Source organism: Grus americana, chromosome 17 (genome assembly GCF_028858705.1).
Source record: "Grus americana isolate bGruAme1 chromosome 17, bGruAme1.mat, whole genome shotgun sequence".
Classification (NCBI taxonomy): Eukaryota; Metazoa; Chordata; class Aves; order Gruiformes; family Gruidae; genus Grus; species Grus americana.
In genome coordinates, this window is record NC_072868.1 from 8,895,934 (window position 1) to 8,917,999 (window position 22,066).

Below are 22,066 nucleotides of genomic sequence, written 5' to 3' on the forward strand. Positions count from 1 at the left end.
TTTTTTCAGTTCAGCTTTAAAGTTTACACGGAAGACGTGGTTTTGCTTCCTCTCTGTGGTACTCCCTATAAAATTTCATTTCTCCCCATGGAAGAGGTTCTGGTTCCTCAATGCTCATCCTGAATGTCTCAAACACTGTTTTGCAACAGCCCTTCTGAGATGCCGTGTCATGGACAGGAGGGTTTGGGGAGCTCCTCCTCCGCACGATGCAAGACCCAGCAAAGCGCTGATGACAGGCAGCAGCAAGGCCATGGCACCAGGGAGGCTGCAAGTGGGGATTTGGCCTTAACCTTCTCCTCTGCTTTTGGCTTCTTTCTGGGCAAAATGAGCTCTGCCCATGGGCCCCTGGCCCCCCGGGATGGATTGGGGTCTGGCACTGACAGGAGGGTCGCAGCCTGTGGATGCTGTTTGGGTGCCTGTGGGACACGGCTCTTTCCCGGGTGGTTTGTCCCACTCTGGCAGGCACCGTCAGCACCACACCTACTGGGTTGCTCTGTCCTTGTTGCCTGCCCTGGGTCTGAGAGCCAATGGCAACTGCAGTGCTGCTTCCAAAGCCGTAGCCGTGCATGCAAGTCTGGTGGGTGTTTGCTGCGTATCTGCCAGGCAGCCTGCAAGTGCCCCCGTCTGAAACTCTGGAGAAGAAAGGCAGAGTGGATCCGAGAGCCCTGATCTCTCCAGCCCCGATCCTTCACGTGCCAGGTTCCTCCAGCACAGATGCCCCGGGCTCCGCTTGCCCCCTCCCTCAGGGCCTCCTGGGGCTGCAGCACCGCAGGGCACGGCCACGCCAGCGGCTGTGCTTGAGCAATAGCTGCATTTCAGAAGCGCCTGTTTCAGGGATGTTGCCTCTGGCAACAAGGACTTCCCTGAATCCAGCGTGAGATCTGCCTGCATCAGCTGCCATGGATTTCCTGTGCCTGGTCCTGCCACTTCCCTGACAGAAAATGAAAGTCACTTAAATAATTTCTTCTTCCCTCACCTCCATCCTTCAGCCTGTGGGGAGGGTCCGACCCCACTCTTCCCACTGGGGGTTGTGGGGGTGCTGCCCCCTCGCCCCTGCCAGGCTGCACCCATCTCCAGCCATCCTAAGCCCAAGAGCCATGATATGTCAGGGCTCCAGAAGTTTTGCCTTTGGGGCTTGTTCCTGGTGTGCCGGATGTCTCCGATGCACGGCTGGTCTGTGATGGAGCCTGGTGCCAGGGGCTGGAGGCGCAGGGCACCCCACTGATTTAGTTGCCTGCAGTGCAGGCAGGTGCCCCTTCACCAGCCCCGCTGGGTGTGGGGGGACCCTGGGGTCTGCTTGCATGGGGTGAGAAATCATAACTTGCTCTCTTTAGCCCTTGCTGTGACCCAAGGCTGCTCCGGTTACAACTGGTGCCTTTGGCAGGTCTGTGTCATGAGCAGCAGCTGACACCCAGGAGCACAGAGCAGACCAGGAGTCCTATGGGACTGGGGTAGGGGGCAGCAGGGCTGGCAGATGGCTCAGGGGCACCCCTGGCTGTTCCCAGTCTTTGCCCAGTGAAGGCAGAGCAGGCAGCAAGAATGTGGCCCCACCAGATGCAGCTGGAGCCAAACCCATGCCTGGACCAGGTCTGCTTCACTGAGCACTTGCTTCTGCTGCAGGCAGGGACCGTTTCCACTCGACGTAGAGCTGGAAACTGAGCTGTTGCCTCCCAGTTTTCACTATCCCTTCCCTGCCTGCGAAGAGAGGTACCAGGTGTGCCGCTGGGTGCAGGTATGCCATGCCATGCCGTAGGCGTGGGTGCCACCGGTGCAGAGGAGCGAGGCAGTGGCCAAGCAGGAAGCCCTGGGGCTCCGGGGGACGCCCCATGCGGGCTGGGCTGTGGCAGCGGTTCTGAGTGCCTCCCTTGCCTGCAGTTCCCGTTTTGGCACGGATATAAAGGCAGCGTGGGCAGGGAGAGCCCGGCAGCAGCACAGCACTGCGTGCAGCCAGGATGAGAGCACAGAGCCTGGCGGTGGCTTGTGGGGCACTGGCTTTGTGCTTGGCACTAGCCAGGGCCACCAACCCCGGCTTCGTGGTGAGGATCACGCAGGCAGGCTTGGACTATGGTGGGTTCAGCTTCTGATTTCTCTCCTTGCAGATGTGCTGGTGGCTGAGGCGCACAGCTGGGCACCCACTTGGAGAGCGCAGGATCCTGGGGCGGGATGGGAGGATGCTTGGCCACGGGTGCCGAATGCACCATCACCTGGGGCTTCAGGGTGATGCACCCGTCTGCCCGCACCACCACCTTCACGGACCCCCTGCAGAGGGGCCCAGTCCTGAGGGGGTGTCTCAGGGGGGCTGCGCCCAGGTGGTGTCGGGGGAAGCACAGGGCTGGCAGGGTGGGAGGGTCCCGCTCCCATGGCACGTGTCTGGGCAGCAGAGCTGTGAGCCCTGAAGGAGGGAGCTGCAGAGGAGAGAGGAGGTGGGGAGCTGCAGGGGGGGCAGTGACGGAGATGGATGGGCTCGTGCTGGTTTTATTGAGGCAGGCAGAGCCCCGGCTCCAGCGGAGCGCTGTTATGGATTGAAATACACTCTGTGAGAAACAGCTCATTTACCCGGCAGCTTTGCCAGCTGCGCGGGAGAAAAGGACGTGACTCTCCTTCCCAGATGGATGCAGCACCCACTAACGCCGGGCTGCTCCCTGGGACATGTGCTCCATCTGGCTTTGTCCACCAGCACTGGGCATGGAGCGGCGCACTGCCCAGGACGTCCCACACACCTCGTACGGTGTCCAGCCCAGAGAGCGAAGACTGGGACCTCTTCCCCCCTTTCTGTGCCACCTGGCCACCACCTTCCCCCGGGGGCTTGCAAGTGGGCAGATGTCAGGCAGCATTCAGAAAGCATTGCTGGTGTGCTCACAGGCTCTGTGCACCAAGATTAGCTTTAAAGATAGCCAGGGAGGATGTTTCCTTTAACCCTTTCACTGTATGCCCGGTGCGTGCTCCCGGCTCCTGCACGAAGCACGTGGCGGTGACACTCTCCCTCCGCAGCCCATCAGCAGGGGATCGCTGTCCTGGAGAAGGAGCTGGCCCAGCTGAAGCTGCCAGACATCTCAGGTGACTTTCCCATCCGGAGAGTGGGGAAGGTGCACTATGAGATCTCCAGGTGAGCCCTGCCAGCACCCTGAGTGGCTTTCTCCCATGCCCCCCAAAACTACTTGAAGGACAGGAGGGGTGAGGGAGGATGAGGAGCCCCCAGAGCAGCAAGAAGCATCCTGTCCTCTCCACAGCTCCCAAAGATACTGGCCCTGCTCTCGGTGCAGCAGAGACACTCCTGCTTCGACCCCCTGCCCAAAGGGGAAAAAGGGAACCGGGATGACAGCACTCTGGCTGCGGGCGGATTTTGTGCAATCGAAGCCCAGGCAGCAGAGGTGGCCTCTCCCGTGGGAGCAGGGCACCCAACCCCACACGGAGCAGGAGCCCAGCCCCTGCAGAGATCCCAGCTCCTCGCTGCCCCATTGCACCTCTCCGCTCTTACCATGCGGGGTTTCGAGCTGCTGTTTGGGTGGCTGCAGGGACCCCATTTCCAAAGGCGCCGCTTTGCTCTGCGCATCCCTGCCAGGCATCGCTTTGCCACAGCGGGACGGGAACTGGCGATGGTGCCAGTGCAGTGGCCCCGCTCCCTCCCTCCCCAGCTGTGTACCCGGGGGTAAGGCACCCCCTCTCAAGTGCCTTTTCTCTTATGTATGTACGAATTTATTTTTAGATTGGAACTTCGCAGTTTCCACTTGCCGTACTCGCGGATTTCCCTGGTCCCCAAGGTGGGCCTGCAGGTCTCCATCTCCAACGCCTTCGCTGAGGTGGATGGGAACTGGCGGGTGAAGATACACTTCATGTGCGTGCCCAGCTCCCCCCTTTCCCGCTCAGGCGCTTCACTCTGCACTTCCCTCTCTGGGTCTGGACAGGTTTTTTCTCCTCTCCCTCTCCCTTGTGTTTTGAGCAGCTGTTGCTTTGCTCTCTCCAGATGTGCTGACTTGTCTTTCCTGCAGCCGCTGTATTCCTGGTGCACATATGGGAGCCCCTTGCCCTGGGGGAGCCCAGCCAGGTCTCCCTCCACGCTGGGAGCCCTTGGAGCTGCCCAGCGGTGTTTATCCCTCTTGCAGGTGGTTGGGGAGACAATGTGAAAGCCATCTCCCCGCTTGTGGCACCTGGGGTGTGAGGGACAGTCCCTCCCACTTGTTTGCACCGGGGAGCACCTTCCTGAGCACCCTCAGGGACAGACCTGAGCCAGGACCAGGGGTGGGCAGAGGCCACTGCCACTCGTACAGCCACTGAGACAGATAAAACAGGGTGGGAGGCAAGAACAAGGTGGACAGTGGAAGAGCTGTGCATCAACTGTCCTGTCTCTTCCATCTCCGCTACTTGCTCTGCCCTGTCTATTTAAAGGTCACCTCTCCTAGTTTATGTTCCAGTGAAATCTGATTTCTCTGAGTTTAAAAGCTTTCTCAGTCTCGTCTGGGTGCTTGCTACAAGGGAGAGCCTCAGTGAGGTAGATCCATCCCAAAGCTGATCTGGGGTCCCTTCACCAGGACACAGCATTGAGAATGTCCCTTTCTCGTCCTCCCTCCCTGCAGCCGGGACCATGGTTCATTTGACCTGAAGGTAGAGAACATCTATATCAAAATCAACCTGAAGCTGGGCAGTGATGCCTCCGGAAAACCCACCATCGACACCTCTGACTGCAGCACCCGCATCTCCAAAGTCCGAGTACACTTTTCGGGCAAGTTTGGGTACGTAACTTCACCGTGCAGGCCTAGAAATGCTGCGTATTAGCCTGTCTGCCGTGGAAATGTGGCTTCCAGGCCCTGGTGCAAAGAATAAGATGTTGGTATATCTGCAGTCCCTTGGAGGCTGCCCCTTCTGCCCGCGGGCTGCCTGCACCAGCACCCCTCTAGTCCGCTGTCTCTGGACTCGTGTGACATACTTCTCATCCAGACACGCAACTGAATGAACTTAAATCTGGTCTGAATTTGTCCCGTTGTGGCTGCATATTTAACAGAGATTTAAGGCAGTCACTAGACTTGTGTGCATGTGGTTTACAAGCAGGTCTGTTTGCAAATGTAAAACCTGAGGCAAAGCTAGATGCCAAATTGGTATGGGACTGATGTTCCCCAGTGTCCCACAGCTCTGGTGTCTCCCTTTCCTGGGCAAATACTTCTGCAGCAGCCTCTGAGCTAAAGAAGGACTCCTCTCTGTTTTTTCTGTGCAGATGGCTTTATAACCTCTTCCATAGTGTTATTGAGGCCAGATTCCGGAAGGCTTTGGAGAGCAAGGTATGTGAGAGAAGGAGGGCAGAGCTCCAGGTTTTTCTGGTGGTCTTTGGCCCTCGCTTGTAGCTGATGTGCTGGAAGGATCAGAGCACACGTAGGGATTTAACTGGACCCAAAGCGCGTGGGCATGTTGCCGATCCGGTGAAAACCGGAGGAATGGGCATCGCTAACTGCAGTCTTGTAGCACTGTGTGTCTCATGGCTGAATTCAAAATCTGCAGACTTTGCCAAAGCCCAGCATAATTGGTTCCTAATTAACAAAGACTTTTCTTTCCATGTGGTCAGTTAATTAGGTCTTATGCCTTGGCCAAACTCAGTGTAACAGAGGAAACCTGATCAGAGCTGTCCTTTACATGGCTGCACTCCTGTACACTTTGGGGAGCAAAGGGGGAGAAATTCTCATTTCTGGAGTTCAGGCGCTTGCCATCTTGTTTTAACGGGGTGCATCAGGGAGGCCCTGGTACCGTCCGCCCGGTACAAAAGCCTACAAGCCGGAGACCTGCAACAAGACATGGAAACAAGCTGTTAGCAATAATTACTACAAGGCTAACTGGCACGAGTTACAGCCTCCCTGGATGTGAACCTTGCTCAGGAAGGAGGCAGTTGGAGAACAGGCAAATCCCACTCCCGCAGCAGATCCCATCCTGGCTGGGCACTATTCCCGATGCCATGCAGTGGCTTTCCCAAGGCCCCCGGGAGCTGGGGCAGCAGATGGGCTGGCAGCAGGAGCAAAGCCAGGGCTCAAAGGCTTTTTTTTTTGCTGTTTTGCCTCCTGGAAGGAGAGCAAGCAGCTCTGGGACTCTGAAGGGATCTCCGCTGCCCTGTGCCCCTCCTCCAAGCCCCCTTTGCCCAGCACACGTTTCTCAGTGTCTTTCTCCACGTGTGAGATGGTGTGAGGGGCGATGGCCAGGAGAGGGCACGGGCTGGGAGTGTGCTGCACCAGGACCCCAGGGCACAGCCTGGTCCTGACCCAGCTCCAGCCCTGGCAGCCCACGTGTGCCTCTCGCTGCACACACTTGCACGGTCCTTGTGCACCCGGTCACTGGGAGATCCTGGTCACTGGGAGATCCTGGTCACTGGGATCAGGGCTGCATTTGCCCGTCCACAGCTCCATCCTCCTGGGCAGTGATGGGGCATTTCCAGACAGACGAATATCAGCTGGGCACAGGGAAGAGCAGCAACCCCGCCTCTGTCGGTAAGACCATGCCCAAGGCTCTGTCCCTCCTCTTCCTCCCCAGCATGCGACAGCCAGCAGCTGCATTGCTGTTAGCATGGTTGCTGCTCCTCCGGAGCTCTGCATCTCGCTATCAGCTGCTGCAGGCTGGATGCCCGCTCAAACAGATGATGGCCTGATCCTGCCTGGCAGTTTCTGTGCCATTATGGGGAAAGCATTGGAAGAGAGCTTGTGCAGATTACCTCGGTCGTCTGCAGGACTGTGCCCTGCAGTAAATTTCCTGGGTCAGTGTTTAGTCTGCAATTAAATCGCCCTCTAATGCCGAGGCTTCACCTGTGGATGACAGCGGTGGAGGGATTTGCTGTTCTGTCCTGGCAGCACAGAGCTGTAGGAATTCAGGATAGCTCTGCTTTGTCCGTGCAGTTAGTGCTCCTGCCCCTGCGGGGGTGGGTTAACTCTTTCAGTTGCCCTGCTTTGGCTAAGCCTTGGCTGCTCAGCACAATTCATTCCAGTATGGGCCATAGGAAAAGTCTGATGGCACATGTGAGGTTCCTTCCAAGGGCCTCCATGGAGCTGAACTGTGGGTGGGGAGCTTGCTGCAAGCAGATGTTAGCAGGTATAAACCCTGCTTGTATCTTGGACACTTAATTAATGTGCTGCCTGATGAGTAGAGACAAACGTCATTGTGTGCTCTTTTATTTAAACAGGTTTTTGCAGGGAATAAAACCAGCACCGGGCAACAAAGCAGAGAGCACGGCTGAGGCTTTGTCCTGGGGCACGTGAACCGGCCGCCCCTGGCAGAGCTGCCCTTGCTCAGCCTCACAGCCTTTCTTTCCCGCAGGTCTGTGAGAACGTGGTCAGCTCTGTGCACGGAGAGCTCCAGCCTTACATCCAGACCCTGCCAGGTACCAGGCAGGGGCTGCACGGGGTTTTAGGAGTGTTTCTTCCTAGCATTTCCCAGCCATGAGGACAATGCTTTACCTTGTGCCCACTGCCCATTTCCTTGTATTTCACCCAAGCTGGGAGCTGGGGAACACTGTATCAGCAGAGACCTGTCACTGTGCGCCCTGTTCGGCCACGCACACAGCCTCCAACGAGCCGTGCCCCGGAGCTGGCAGGAGCACGGGCTGCCTCAGCCAGGGGACCCAGACTGTTCCTCAGGTCCAGGAGTTAGTCTGCACAGCTGAGAAACAGAGTCAGGAGGGAGATGTGATTTTTGCTTCTAAATGGAAGCAAGCACACATGAAGCTGGTACTAAGCTGTTGCACTGGGAAGCCCAGGCACGGCACTGCCTGGATGTTAGTGGGGGCAATCTGCTTCCGTCTTTCCCATGCCACCTCCCTCTCGCTTATCCATCTGTCCTGTGTTTTACAGTCACAGCCAGGATAGATGCCATAGCTGGCATTGATTACTCCTTGGTGGCACCCCCAACTGCTACTGCCCAGTCCCTGGACGTGGACCTGAAGGTGAGAGGCTGCCCTGGGAAAGCTCGAGTTGGCTGATGCCATCAGCACAGGCAGGTGGGGAACCAGGTTTAGGTACCTCCTGCGAATGCTGTTTCTCAGCTTAGGTCAGCGGGTGAGTCCCACCACCCTCTGCTCTCCTGCTTCACCTCTCTCGTTCCTTCCAGGGCAAATTCTTCTCCCTGACCCACCCCTCCACCATCCCCTTCCCTCCGCTGGCACTGGCCTTCCCTCCGGATCACAACCGCATGGTTTACTTTGGGGCCTCCAGCTACTTCTTCAACACGGCTGGCTTCGTCTACCACGCAGCCGGGGCGCTGGTCTTCGAAATCACAGACTCCATGGTGAGCACTGCAGGTGGGACGGGGGGCTGTCCCCACGCTTCCGGGCAGTGGGCTCAGATTGCAGAGGAGCTCCGGTGGCAGCCTGCGGTCTCGGTCTCGGGGGACCCCCTCAGTGAGCTGCCCGGAGGCTGAGAGCTGGGGGCTGTGGGAGGGGGCCGGAGCTGTCAGGCACGGCAGCGCATGGAGGCAGGAGGGCTGATCTCACCGAGGGCTCGCCGTGCCGCATCGCCCTGGCCTGACTGTTCTCCCCCCGCAGATCCCGAAGGGCGTTGACTTCCACTTGAACACCTCCACCTTCTCAGCCTTTGTTCCCCAGGTGAGTCATCCAGCCCTGCTTCCCCGGAGCTCTTGCTGTGGACGGCTGGGGGTTTGCTCTGTGCCAGGTGGTCTCCCCCAGGAGTGGGGGTTCGTGCCGCTGTCCCCATCCTCTCCCTGCTCCTCTGCAGCTAGAGAAGATGTACCCGGACATGCTGATGAAGCTCAGGCTGTCTGCCCCCTCCGCCCCATTCCTGAACATCGGACCAGAGGGGCTCTCGCTCAAGCCTGTCGTGGATATCCAGGCTTATGCCATCCTTCCCAACTCCAGCCTGGCTCCTCTCTTCCTCCTCAGCCTGGTGAGTTGGGGCACTGCCTGCGGCAGTGACTGTGGTCCTGGTGGGGCAGCTTCCGTCAGGGGACTCTCCCCTGCATCTCAGCGGGGCAAAGATGGGAGTTTGAGCTGTGCACCGTCCTCCTGCTGCGTTCAGCAATGCTGAGCCATTGCGGCCAAGTCCCTGCCAGGAGAGGTGTGGAACACTGTCCAAAACCAGCCCAGTCCTGGTGCAGCGGGGGTGTCCCCAACAGAAAAACACCTGAGCTGAGAAATGCCAGGTTTAACACCGAGTACAAACGTGCCCCTGGGCAGGCACCAGTCCCGCTGTGTTTTGGCTGGTCTGAGCCGTTCCATGGGTGTCTGGTTTGGGGTGAGGTGGGGTGAGCACTGCCAGAGCTCTACACTCTCTCCCCAGACAGGCAACGTGTCCGCCGTCATCGACGTGAAATCCAGCCACGTAGTTGGGAACCTGAAGGTGGGCAGGTATGGAGGGGGAGCAGTGCAGGGGGGTGGCTGAGGGGGTGCTTCTGTTCTGGGCTCCCCAGGGACAAAGGTGAGGTGGGGAGGACCTGGGGTTCGGGATCCGGTGTGGAGGGGATGAGCTGGGGCTGGAGGGAACGGGAACCCCATGGCCATCAATAGGCAACACCAAGGTGGGAACAGCTCCCGCCATTGGGACAGCCTTCACAGCACTGCTGCTGTCTCCGCACAGGATGAAGCTCTCTCTGAAGCATTCAGATGTTGGCACTTTCCAGGTAAGCTATCCCTTAACCATGACCAGAGCCCCCAGCGTGAAGGTGAGAGCCCGCTGGGGGCCAAGGAGAGAGCTCATTGCCCCCCTGCTCCCCAACATGGGACCTGGGGGTGCACCCGGGGCCCCACACCGACCCCATGGATGCCTCCTGCCTCAGCTTGTGAGACTGGGAGAGGGCGCAGAGCGAGCTGCTGTTGCCTCTCTCACCCGTACGCTTCATACCCTGCCAGCATGGCCAGAAAAGGCCTCATCTCTCTTTTCCTAATTATCCTCCAGTGCCTGGTCGCCTGCTCTCTCAGAGGCTAAAGCTCTTTTCCTCCCCCATCTCTCCGCTCCCAGGTGCGAACACTGCAGTCCATAATGAACATCTTTGCTTCCTCTATCCTGCTCCCACGTTTTAATGGTGAGAACCTGCTGGGGGTGATGGGGTTGCTGGAGTAGTGGCTGGCCAGGTCCCTCTGTCCGAGCAGGCCCAGCTCGCTAATTAATCCCTGTTGCCACAGCTGCTCGGTGGGTAAGGCTGCAGAGAGTGCAGGAGAGAGGGCAGTAAAAGCGCCCGGCGGAGGTAGGCTGCGGGCAACGGCGTGCGGGAGCCTCGCGGTGCTGTGACGTGCATCCAGCAGTGAACACAATGGAAAAAATGAGCATGGCGCATATCCTAATGCCTTCCAGATCCTCTCCCCCACTCGCTGCTTCTCATGACTCCCCAGCAAATGGGGCCAGAGTGGGGCTGGTGGCTGCTGGCAGGGGGGAAGGCACAACATGCAGACCCCAGCCCTTTTGTGGAGCTTGGGAGGAAACTCCTCTGCCTACCCCGGGGGCTAAGAAAGGGGGGCGGGGGGTGGTGGAGGTGGCCGCCTGGTTGCACAGCTGTGCTCCCTCCTGTTCCCCTTCCCGTCCCAATGTGTGTTGTGTCTTCCAGCCAGGTTAGAGCAGGGCTTCCCTCTGCCGCTGCCAGACAGAATACAGCTCTCCAATATGCTTGTGCAGTTTCACCAGGTGAGTGAGGGGAAGCACCCAGACCCGGCCAGAGCCCATCCCGCCTCCCCTGAGCCCCCCACAGGGGAGGCCGGCTGCCTGCTGCTGCCAGCATGGCGTGGAAAGCCAGTGCCCCAGCCTGTGCTGGGCGGCGGCGGGCAGGAGGGTATGCTTGGCCGGGATCCCAGTGGCACAGCTGGAAACCAGAGCCCTTCTTTTCCCATCCACATAGTCGGGGTCTGGGCTCTGCACCCCCAGGGCAGCACTGCATCCTTCTCCAGTTCTTAAACCCGGGGCCTGAATTTCCCACGATGCTTTTTATAGCACACAGAGCTCCGTGGCAGCGTTCAGCCCCAGCCGGCAGTGCCTGGTGGGATGCTGTGTGTGAGTGCAGAGCAGCTGCTGCCGGACACATCTGCCTGCGGTGGGACAGGCAGCGCCTGCCAGACCCTGTGGAAGGAGTCGTGCTGTGCCCTGGGGAGCAGAGAAAGCCCCTGTTGTGGGAGGCCTTGGGGAAACCCCCGAGGGGTGCTGAATATTTATTGCGAGGTGTGGCTGTGAAACGTCTTCAGAGCCCTTCCAGGGCTAAAATTAGGCACAGGGGCTGGCAGAATCACATGTGCCCTTCCATCCTCCTTCCCCAAAATGTAGTGGGCGCAACAGAAAGTGGTTGCCAGGGCCTGTCGTCGCCCACACTTTCTCTTTTTCTCCCAGAATTTCCTGCTGCTTGGAGCAGACGTTCACTATCAGCCCCGGGGAAGGAGATAAGATGATGCCATGGACCTCAAGCACTGAAAAAGCCTCCTCCACCCGCCCCACCGAGGGGACAGCAGCTCCCCACAGCCCTTTCCCTCACCCCAGCCCCACCACCGGAGCTGAAGACCACTGCTTCTGCCGCAGTGTCCCTCACCCCCTGCCTTGGCCTGGACTGCAGCCAGGGGCAGAAGTCCCCCCCGGGCCCCAAACCCTGTGTCCCCCAGCCCACCCAGCGCTACCCAGAGCTGGGGCTCCCTGGTCCCCAAGCCCACCCTGGCCCCCTCCCGCTTCTGCCGGCAGCAATAAAGGCGGCTGTGGTGGTGCTGTCGCTGTCTGAGCCTGTGGCACCTTCCCTGGGCCCTTCGCCCGGGGCCTGCTCGGGGGCGGCCGCACGGTCCCAGGAGCTTTTCCCCTCCCGGAGAAGGGCGGGGGCCCAGGACCGCCCGTTTCGGCTATTTTTATCCCTGCGGTCGTGGCAAAGCACCACGGACCGTCATGCGTTCACCGTTATTTCACTTTACCGTGGCGGGGCTGTACCCGGCCGCCCGCGGGAGTCCCCGGCTCCGCCCAGCAGCAGGGCGGTCCCGGCGGAACCGCGATAGTGCGGAACGCAGCGCCGAGGAGCGGCGGTGTGGTGGGGCCTGCTTTGGCGGCGCACGGCGGGGCCGCCTCCTCGCCGTTTGCGCCCCTTCCCGCCCCTTCCCGCCCCGTCCGTCCCGCAAAGCGCTCCGCCGGCCGTCGCCGTGGCAACGCGGCCTGGCCCCGGGGCCTGGCGTGGCCATGCTGCCCTGGAGGCGAGCGCTGCGGGCGGCGAGGCTTCTCCGCTCGGCCACCGCTCCCCGCCCCGGCGTCGCGCGCCGAGCGAGCTGCGGACAGGGCGAGCGGCCGGTGGGGCGCGGGGCCGCGCTGTCCGCAGGGCCAGACCTGCGGCACTTCCTGAGAGGGGCTGCCGCCGAGGAGCGGCGGCCCGAGCCGCAGCCGGGCTCTGTGCCCGGGACCGGGAAAGGTCTGTGGTGGTGCCGCCGCCCCTCCGCGGGCGCTGCTGACCCCTGCGCGGCGGCTCGGGTGCCGTGGCGTGGCAGGGGCCGGGGCTAAGCCAGCCCCGAGGGCCGGTGGGGCTGGCCGTGCCCTGCGGCCGTGGCATTGCTGCCAGGCCGGGGCTGGCCGTAAGGGCTGCTGGGGTCAGTGGTGCCCCGCAGCCGGAGCGGCTGGTCGCTGCAGTGTGCATGTGGGAAACGAGTTGTTTGGGTGCTTTTGAGGCCCAGAAGGTTATTTTGAAAGTTAGAAGGAATTTAATTCGTTGGCCATGTGCCCACTGGTGTGTCTCCCACTGCCATGAAGGTGTGTTGGGGAGCAGATTGCTCTGGCACCTCTCTGCAGTCCATGTGCTGGGCTGTCAGCTGGGGCTGCGGCAGATCTCTCGGGCTGTGATGCCCTGAGGAGGGGGGTTTCGTTGCACTAAATGTCATATCTCGGTAACAACACAGCTTTTGCTGCTCTGCAAGCCGCAGCCCAGACCTGCTGTGTTGGAGTGGCATGTTCTGAGGCACTTGGGTTTCCCAGAATCTGTCTTTATTTTTGGCTTATCCTTCCTGTATGGGCTGCAAGTGAAGGTAGCTTTTGTGCCGCTTGCCCAAGTCTCTCCAGTGGTGGGACTGAAGGTTCCTTCCTATGGAAAAGGTCATAGAAACAAGTTGTAGATGAGAGGTGAGGCGGGCTTCTGCATCACACCGCCTTTGTTGCAGTGTACCTGGAGACATATGGCTGCCAGATGAACGTCAATGACACGGAGATCGCCTGGGCCATCCTGCAGAAGAATGGCTACATGAGGACAAAGGACCTGGGTGAGGTAGGGCACCTTGGCAGCTCTCCTGTAATGCAGGTCTGTGGGGGTGTCACCCCACTGCCGTGCCTGCGAGTCCCAGGTTTTGTCTGGAGTGCAGTCCTGGAGGATGTTGTGATTTTTGTAGTCTAAGTTCTGTGGAGTAAAGGAAGCTACTTAACAAGAGTGCTAGAAAGCAGTGGGTTGTGTTTTTTCTTTAAACTGCTGGGTTTCCTCTCAGTTGGAGTGATTAGTCACAGCAGGATGCTCCTGACTCATCTTTGTGTGAGTTTATTTCTACCATTTAGCGGAAGACTCTGCTTGTCTTCTGTTAGTTTCTTGCACCTTTGTTTGTTGAAACCTACCATGTACGTGGGCAGATCATTTTCACTGAGTTAAGTGAGTTTTATAGTCTGCCTCTTCAGGTTACCTGTGTGGGGCATGAGTACTTATCACATGGCTTTTACAAATACTTGTTCTTTTTTTGGTGTTTTCAACTTAGGCAGACGTGATTCTCCTTGTCACTTGTTCCGTGAGGTAAGGAAACTTTTGGCGCTGCTTGTTTTGGACAGGTTTTAAGGAATCACCGTTTGAAAAAAACAAGACAATAAATGTGTTGTGTGTGGAAAAAAGCGTACAGATGTGAAACTAACCATTTAGTTGAAAGTAGAGCTAGCTGATGCTACAATGTATAACATTAATTGTGCTATGAATTGTTTTTCTGTATAGTGAGAAGAAACTCTTTGGTAGTGTAAGCTCTGTGTATATGCCATGAGCAGTTAGAGACCTGCGCAGATTTGTGCTTTAATTATTTTTAATTTTTTTTTATTCTTCATCTCTTGACCTGACCATCTCTCTAGTACAGAGTCTGTACTTTAAAAATTTGGGAAATACATTTAGGGGCAATTTGGAATATAAATATATAGGGAATGTTGCTTGTTTTCTCTGAATGCAGAAAATATCAGATGCTCATTGTCACTTGCTAGGTAGCTCATTTTGGCTAAGGCAGACTTTTTCTCTGCAAGATCTTAGTCCTGAGTTGTTTCTGCAGTGCAGATGCTCCCAAGCAAGCGAAACAATAGTAGATCAGAGTAGATCAGAGTCAAGATAGAGTCAAGACATAATCCACACACCACAAACAGCACTTTTATGTGCCATCAGATCCATCAGGTGGATGATTCCCTGTCTTTAGTTGAATTCTCCCCTCAAAGCATTTGGGCTGCTTCATGTTGGGAGACTGTTAAAGTGCAACAGTCGGACTAACCACTGTTTTCCTGGCTTCCCAGGGAGAAGGCAGAGCAGGCTATCTGGAATCGCCTGCAGCACCTCAAGGCGCTGAAAGCCCGGCGGCAGCAGGCTCGCTTACCTCTCCGCATCGGGATTCTAGGTACCCAGCGGGATGTGCGGCAGTGGGTCCACGCACTGTTGTGCCACATCCCATCGTGCTGCATTTCCTCTTCCCCTCTGGTGGCATCAAACCTTTTCTGCAGGGTGAAAGCAGCTAGTGAAAGGGGTGTGGAGGTGTAATGGAGGGTGGGCACCTCCTCACAAGGACCCTTCTCCTTTGGCGGCAGGATGCATGGCTGAGAGGCTTAAGGAGGAGATTCTGCACAGGGAGAAGCTAGTCGATATTGTGGCAGGCCCTGATGCGTATCGTGACCTTCCCCGGTTGCTGGCTGTGGCAGAGTCTGGCCAGCAAGCTGCTAATGTCCTGCTATCACTAGATGAGACTTACGCAGATATTCTTCCTGTCCAGACTAGTGCAGGTGGCACGACAGCGTTTGTGTAAGTACCTTTTTTTTTTTTCCTGTGCATGTTTCTGTGGTTCTGGTTTGGAAATATTGCTGTGCAGAACAGACGTGTCAGTGATGGCAGCAACCCAAGAGATGCAATGCCTGGTTGCACTCGCTCCCAGCAGCCCAGAGGCATGAGTCTACCAGACTGTGTGTTTGCTGCTGCTTTGCTTTCTGGCTGAGCTCTGGAGAGACTGCCCCGTGCTCTGGCTGTCTGCGGGCTTCTCTGACTCTCCTTTGAGAACGTTGTTTGTCTAAGCCTGATGCTGCACTGAGTGATTTCTGTCCCACTGACGTCTGTGCCTTTCTAAAATCTGTGCCTCTCTGATCCCCTGCCTTCTGCTATGTCCTGCCCCAGGTTCTCCTATTTAATTCTTCTAATCCTCTGTGCATTGTAACTTCTGTTGGTTTTGTTTCTATTTGTTTAGTTTTGATAATAAGATTCCCAAACATGAAATCAGACTCAGTTCCTTGTGGCCATAGAGTACAGAAGGACAGTATCACCCTCTGTAGGAACAGGATGCAGAAGAATCTTTCATCACTGCCACATTGCAGTGCAAGTCTGTGCCTCATTAGTTGCTTTCCAAGTTTCTTGGAAATGTGCATGGAAAATTAGGAGGTGTTAGCTGGAGGCAAGCAGAAGCCAGCTCCGGCTGGAACAGAGTGTAAGGGGAAGCTGCAGAGCTGTGTTCGGAGCTGGTGCTGTGCGTGCTGCAGGCCAAGGGAGTTGACTGAAGGCAGCGGTGCTGGGCTAGGTCAAAGCAGGGCAGGATGCAACATGGATGATTCTTCCGTAACAATCGTAGTATGACCTGTGCTTTACCTCTTGGCAGATCTATCATGCGGGGCTGTGACAACATGTGTAGCTATTGTATTGTGCCCTTCACCCGTGGCCGTGAAAGGAGCCGCCCCATTGTGTCCATCCTGCAGGAAGTGAGGATGCTCTCGGATCAGGTGAGGCAGAGCCTCCTTCCCACCTGTCCCAAACCCTGGGAGGAAGGATGCTTCTCAGTGAAAGTGTTTTCAGTGATATCTTTGAGCAATGACACTGCCTTTATCTGGGGAGATGAGGTTACTGTAGAGTTCTACCAGTGGCTTTTTGATTTTCCTTTTAATATATCCAGAGGGACCTCGACAGGCTTGAGAGGTAGGCCCGTGTGAACGTCAGGAAGTTCAACAAGGCCAAGTGCAAGGTCCTGCACGTGGGTTGGCGCAGTCCCAAGCACAACTACAGGCTGGGAGGGGAATGGATTGAAAGCAGCCCTGAGGAGAAGGACTTGGGGTGTTGGTGGATGAGAAGCTCAACATGAGCTGGCAGTGTGCACTTGCAGCCCAGAAAGCCAACCGTGTCCTGGGCTGCATCAGAAGAAGCGTGACCAGCAGGTCAAAGGAGGTGATTCTGCCCCTCTGCTCCACTCTCGTGAGACCCCACCTGGAGTACTGCCTCCAGCTCTGGGGTGACCAGTACAAGAAGGACATGGAGCTCTTGGATCGAGTCCAGAGGAGGCCACAAAGATGCTCAGAGGGCTGGAGCACCTCTGCTGTGGAGACAGGCTGAGAGAGTTGGCGTTGTTCAGCCTGGAGAAGAGAAGGCTCTAGAGTGACCTTATAGCACCTTCCAGTACTTAAAGGGGCTACAGGAAAGCTGGGGAGGGACTGTTTACAAGGACCTGGAGTGACAGGACAAGGGGGAATGGCTTTAAGCTGAAGGAGGGGAGATTTAGATTAGATATAAGGAAGAAATTCTTCACTCTGAGGGTGGTGAGGCACTGGCACAGGTTGCCCAGAGAAGCTGTGGATGCCCCATCCCTGGAAATGTTCAAGGCCAGGTTGGATGGGGCTTTGGGCAACCTGGTCTAGTGGAGGGTGTCCCTGCCCATGGCAGGGGTTGGAACTAGATGGGCTTTAAGGTCCCTTCCAACCCAAACCATCCTGTGATTCTATACTCTGAGACACACAGGGAAGGGAGGGCTTCCCCTGGAGACTTCTCCTTGAAGTAAGAGTAAAACCTTGGCTGCCCTTGCAGTTTAGCAGCTCTGCCATCGTGGCCAGGTTATATTTTTCCTCTCTGTTTATTCTTGTAGGGAGTGAAAGAAGTGACCCTTTTGGGTCAGAACGTCAACAGCTTTCGAGACATGTCCGAAGTGCAGTTTCAATCAGCTGCTGCCCCAGTCCTCAGTCGTGGCTTTAGCACAGTCTACAAAGCTAAACCAGGAGGCTTGCGCTTTGCGCATCTTCTAGACCAGGTTTCTAGAATTGATCCAGAAATGAGGATCCGTTTCACCTCTCCACACCCCAAGGATTTCCCTGATGAGGCAAGTGTAAAACACCTGGACCTCTGCTTGGAGGCAGGAAGGCAGCTCTGAACTGCTAGATGTGGGCTGTGCTTTTATCCCAAACACAGAATGGGAACAGCAGCTCTGGTGGGGGGGAGGATGTTTGTGCTAAAGCTGGCAGGTTTGCAATTTGCTGGCTTTTACCCGAGGAATACTCTTCCCCATGGCATCCTGGTAGAGTTGAGCCGTCTATGAGATCGTCTTCTGATTGCCCATCACAGGTCCTGCAGCTTATCCAGGAGCGACACAACATCTGCAAACAGCTTCACCTCCCAGCCCAGAGCGGAAGCACACGAGTCCTGGAGGCCATGCGACGAGGGTGAGCGATTGCCATGGGGAGTCCTGTGCCCTACCCTCTGATTTAGGGTGCTGGTTTCTCCTCGCCAGTGTTGTGGTTTTCTGATTAGCAAATCCACGCGTTGTTCATTGCAGATACACAAGAGAAGCGTATTTAGAGCTTGTACACCATGTACGTGAGTCCATTCCAGGTAGGGGCTTCCTTTAGCTTTGTCTGAGCTCAGCACAGCTGTATCTTACTGTCCTTTCTTGAGTGAAGTGTGTTCATCTCTTCCTTGAGGGAAGTGTAAAGCTGTGTCTCTGTTACAGGAGTGAGCTTAAGCAGCGATTTCATTGCTGGCTTCTGTGGAGAGACGGAAGAAGATCACCAGCAGACCGTGTCCTTGCTGCAAGAAGTCCGCTACAATGTAGGATTCCTGTTTGCCTACAGCATGAGACAGGTGAGTGGAGGCCTTGATGGAGAAGACTCTTATCTCTGGGTATTTCATCTAATTCCTGAGTGCTGTTTCTCTCAATAAGACACTAAAAAAAAAAAACCTAAAGACTTGGTGTATTGGTTCATTTTTTTGCTTGCATGCAGCACTTCTAGGGTATGTGGTTCTGCAAGGGCCACCTTTGTGCCTGAAAGGCTTTCATCTCCCTTGTGTGAGCGTCGGGGTTGATTACTGACCTGGTTCTGCACGTGCTCCAGAGTGACTGCAAGGAAGCAGCCATGTCTGTGGAGATCTGGCTGTGGGTACCTTTTTCTTTGCTGATGGAAATTGTGCTGATGTAGCTGGGCTCCAGCCCAGCTATAGAGACTGTTAATTGAGTCTGGAGAGAAGTGGTGAATTTTCAGAAGGTATTTCCATGAGAGGAGTGGATAGTTGACAAGTCTCCATTAGAATGCTCTCCAAAGTGTAAGATGATGAGGAGGAGGACAGGAGGTTGGGAAACAAGGAAGCAAAGGAGTAGTGGATCACGTTTCAGTAAATGGAATTAGAAGTAGCAGAATCTATTGCCTGTCCTTGTGGACAGACAGGCAACAGACACATCTCACATAGGAGCTGCAGGACTGCTTCACACAGCCACCAATACTCAGCGCCCTACATCAAACCTCCTACCAAAAAGGTGGTGCAGAAAGAATGTGAGGAACTCAAGGATGTTGCTGGTGCTGAAAACGTTCCTTGAGATTGTAAATACAAACTGTACTGCGTGGAAAGCTGTTGCTTGAAAGGCAGCCAATCTGGCTGAGGTCAGACAGGGTTCTGATCTTAGACTGGTTATTGAGGAGCCACGTTTGCTTTTTCTGTTTACAGAAAACCCGCGCGTATCACCGCCTGCAAGATGATGTGCCTGCAGACATAAAAAAGAGGCGGCTGGAGGAGCTCATTACTGTCTTTCGAGAGGAGGCTGTAAAGGCAAACGAGGCGATGGTGGGCCAGTCTCAGCTGGTGCTGGTGGAGGGGGTGAGTGTCCCTGGAACAGAGCTGTCCTCCTCTCTTGCTGGTCAAGAGGCTCTTAGGCTGTACACAGCAATCATCACCATTGCCTTCCCTTCTCGCTTTCCCCACGCAATCCTAGGACGCCAAGACGATGTCTATACAGTTAAGCAGACAGCCTGATTTTTCCAGAGCACTGAGCTGAGCACAGGAGGATGGGATGAGTTGGAGACATGTTGCTGGCCAAGCACTGAATTAGTGCAGGCTTTGAAATGTTGGCTTTGGTGTGTGGGTGTCAACACAGCAGCTCTGGCTGTAGGACTGTTACATGGCGTGCTTAACAGTGTGGAAAGTGGATTTTAATACTGGCAATAGTGCTCAATTAATTCCTGAGGCAATAAAGCCCAGCAGTGAATCAGAGCTATTGCCATGCAGGTAATGTTCCCTGTCCTCCTTTCAGCCCAGCAAGCGCTCTGCCTTGGAGTTGTGTGGGAGGAATGACGGCAACATCAAGGTGATCTTCCCTGACGTCGAGATAGAGGACGCTGCGGGCTGCAAGGCTCTGGTCAGAGCCCAGCCAGGGGACTATGTGTTGGTGAAGGTGACCTGTCTACAATACTTGTTTCCCTGGGCTCTTTTTCTTGCACAGCGCTGTTCTCTAGAGCAGCTGCTGCCAGGGAAGCCTAAAATTAGAATGGATCCTTCTCGGTCTTTCTGTTCCTGAGGACTGTTGTGCTGTTTCTTTCAGGTAACCTCTGCCAGCTCTCAGACCTTGAAGGGAGTTCTGCTCTGTCGTACTACCCTCTCCCGCTCTGCGGCTTCTCATTGAGGCATCCCTGCTGCCGGTGGACAAAGCAGCACATCTTCTCCAGGAAGAAAAAAGGAAATTGGGTCAGGTGGAGATAGGGTAGAAATGGGGAGATATATGTATATTAGAATATATATATATGAAATAATAATAATAAAATATGTATATATATTTCTCTTTTGGCAACAACCTACCCCCCATAGATCTATGAAAGTTTGTAGGCAAAAGGGATGGAAGCTGCGTATGGACTTGCCGAACCCAAGTACTGTGTGATCTTGTATTTTCCTTTGCTCTCGGGTTTGGCCCACCCTTGCAGTGCTGCAGGTCTGTCCTCTAATGCAGCCCAGCCTGAGAAATGTCCATCTGCAGAGCAGGTCATTCCTGCTAGCTCCGTTGAGTTTAGGAGCTGCAAAAACTGGTAGTGCCTACAAAATACAGCTCCAGTAACTGCTGGAGAATGGCAGCAGTACTGCTAAAGGGGACAAAACTGAAAGGAGAAGATTGTGATGAATTCTTTCCAAATATCGGTAACCTCCCTATCTGCAAAATGCTTGGAGAGGAGAAGTAAGACCCTGCACTGTGCCTCTAAGATGGAACGTGGAACATAAAATGGTGTTTAATGTGTTTATCTGTTGTATCTGAGGCCCAGGGACTGCAGTTTTTCCCTTGTGCTGGGGATATTGGGATCTGGGTTAGAGAGGATTTCCCCATCTCCAGGCCCAAGGGGATGCATGGGGAGGACTGGCTGCCAGCCAAGTGTTATCTCTAGCCTGTTAAAACTTTAGGTGCAGCTTTGTAATCCAAACATCTGTGAGTGTGCTTCCCTTTGCTCGCTAGAGGAGAGAAATGGTTGTACTGATCTAAATGACCAGTAAGTTCTTTAAGTGCATCTTACAATTCCTTGTTTTTACCAGCCTGCAGCTAACTCTGGCTGCATTGTGTGATATTCCAGCCTGGTCTGCTAAATTCAAACAAGTACCTGTAACGTGCATTTGTGAGTAAACTCTCTCTTAGGAGATGTGAGAAAGAATCACCCCTTGTAATATAGATAATCATGTTATTTAAAGAAAGTATTTTAAAAGGCTCTATCCAGTGACAAATTTTGAAGGAACTGCCGATCAACTCATGAATTTGCAGAATTTTTAAATAAACATGAAAGGGTTTTGCTAGAAAGTCTTCTCTCAGCTCTTTGTGGGACGTAATTGTATCATTTTGAAAACAGCATGGTTCACTGAATATTCATTAGTCCTTAGTTTAAGAAACAAATGCATTTTGCTTATTATCTCAGAGCTGATTCTCTTCTCATAGAAGTGAATCTGCACAATCAGCACTAGTCAGTGTGGGTTCTGAGGTGCTAACAAATACACGGTGCCATTCTGCTCCCCTGCCTCCAAGTGGGAAAGTGTCTTGGGCCTAAATTCACAAACCAGGTCTTAGACCTCTGCTGCCTACTGGGTCTAAGTCTTGGACCAGGGTTTCTAAGGAAGAGGCAGCGAAAAGCTGTTTGGTTTGAAATACCAAAGGGAGCAGTGGGATGTATAAGCATCATCCCTCAAAAGTGACAGTCCCTGAAGCCAACGTGTGCTTGCTAATTAAAACAACCGGGTAAGTGGCCCAGTTTTAACTGCCCTGCAGCATTTCTTTCAGCATATTTTTCCCATCCATCATGAAACCGTGGCCTGAGCCAGCACCCCCAGGAAAGGGCTGATGCCCACCTTTCACCGCTCATTTTGACCTTCTCCCCACAAGCACCTATTCCAAGTGAGAAATGCAGACAGCAGTGTGCCCTCCCCGCTCCATCCAGCTCCAAGGCCAGCTGTGGTCGTTTTACAATCATTATTTTAAGAGCAAGAGACTAATGAGGAGGAGAGTTGGGTTTTACATTTTGATGAGAAGGTGATAATGCTCACTGCACGGACTCCCCAAGGAGCCGTAGTGCTTACCATTTGCCTCGCCTCCTTAGTTTTTATAGGCCTGAGGAATGAAGGCTGAGGTTTTAAGGCAGCGAAGCATCCATTAGGAAGCACTCACAGTGACCTTGGAGGCCGCGTTAGTCATTTGGCACTGCCTGAAAGCAGGAATGTTTTTTTTTCTCAGGGGCTAGAGGGTGGGATGTGGTTTCTGTATCACTTGTCAGAAGATCTGCTCCCTGAATTCAGTTGTTGGGAAGGCTGAACTTGTGTTCATTCTGCCCCATGCTCATTCTTCTACGTCTCTTCCCAGTCTGAGCAGGGACGAGAGTCCTGAGCTCTGCAGGAC

The 22,066-nt window shown here is 55.1% G+C and overlaps 2 protein-coding genes across 2 annotated transcripts; both read left to right on the forward strand.

The window, feature by feature from the left end:
• Positions 1-1,928: 1,928 nt before the first annotated feature.
• On the forward strand, positions 1,929-11,658 carry LOC129214423 (bactericidal permeability-increasing protein-like). The gene is made up of 15 exons (XM_054845990.1): positions 1,929-2,067; positions 2,992-3,106; positions 3,707-3,835; positions 4,575-4,730; positions 5,210-5,273; positions 7,285-7,348; positions 7,818-7,909; positions 8,074-8,250; positions 8,507-8,566; positions 8,697-8,864; positions 9,258-9,325; positions 9,555-9,597; positions 9,936-9,999; positions 10,519-10,595; positions 11,289-11,658. Exons 1-15 carry the CDS (start codon positions 1,953-1,955, stop codon positions 11,340-11,342), a joined length of 1,446 nt encoding a protein of 481 aa, XP_054701965.1. The 5' UTR covers positions 1,929-1,952; the 3' UTR covers positions 11,343-11,658.
• A 340-nt stretch (positions 11,659-11,998) lies between these two features.
• On the forward strand, positions 11,999-20,980 carry CDK5RAP1 (CDK5 regulatory subunit associated protein 1). Its single transcript, XM_054845866.1, has 13 exons — positions 11,999-12,336; positions 13,076-13,179; positions 13,655-13,689; positions 14,439-14,539; positions 14,727-14,937; positions 15,779-15,899; positions 17,030-17,260; positions 17,503-17,600; positions 17,714-17,769; positions 17,888-18,018; positions 18,877-19,026; positions 19,460-19,600; positions 19,748-20,980. The coding sequence occupies exons 1-13, from the start codon at positions 12,111-12,113 to the stop codon at positions 19,826-19,828; spliced, it is 1,686 nt and encodes a 561-aa protein (XP_054701841.1). The 5' UTR covers positions 11,999-12,110; the 3' UTR covers positions 19,829-20,980.
• The last annotated feature ends 1,086 nt before the right edge of the window (positions 20,981-22,066 follow it).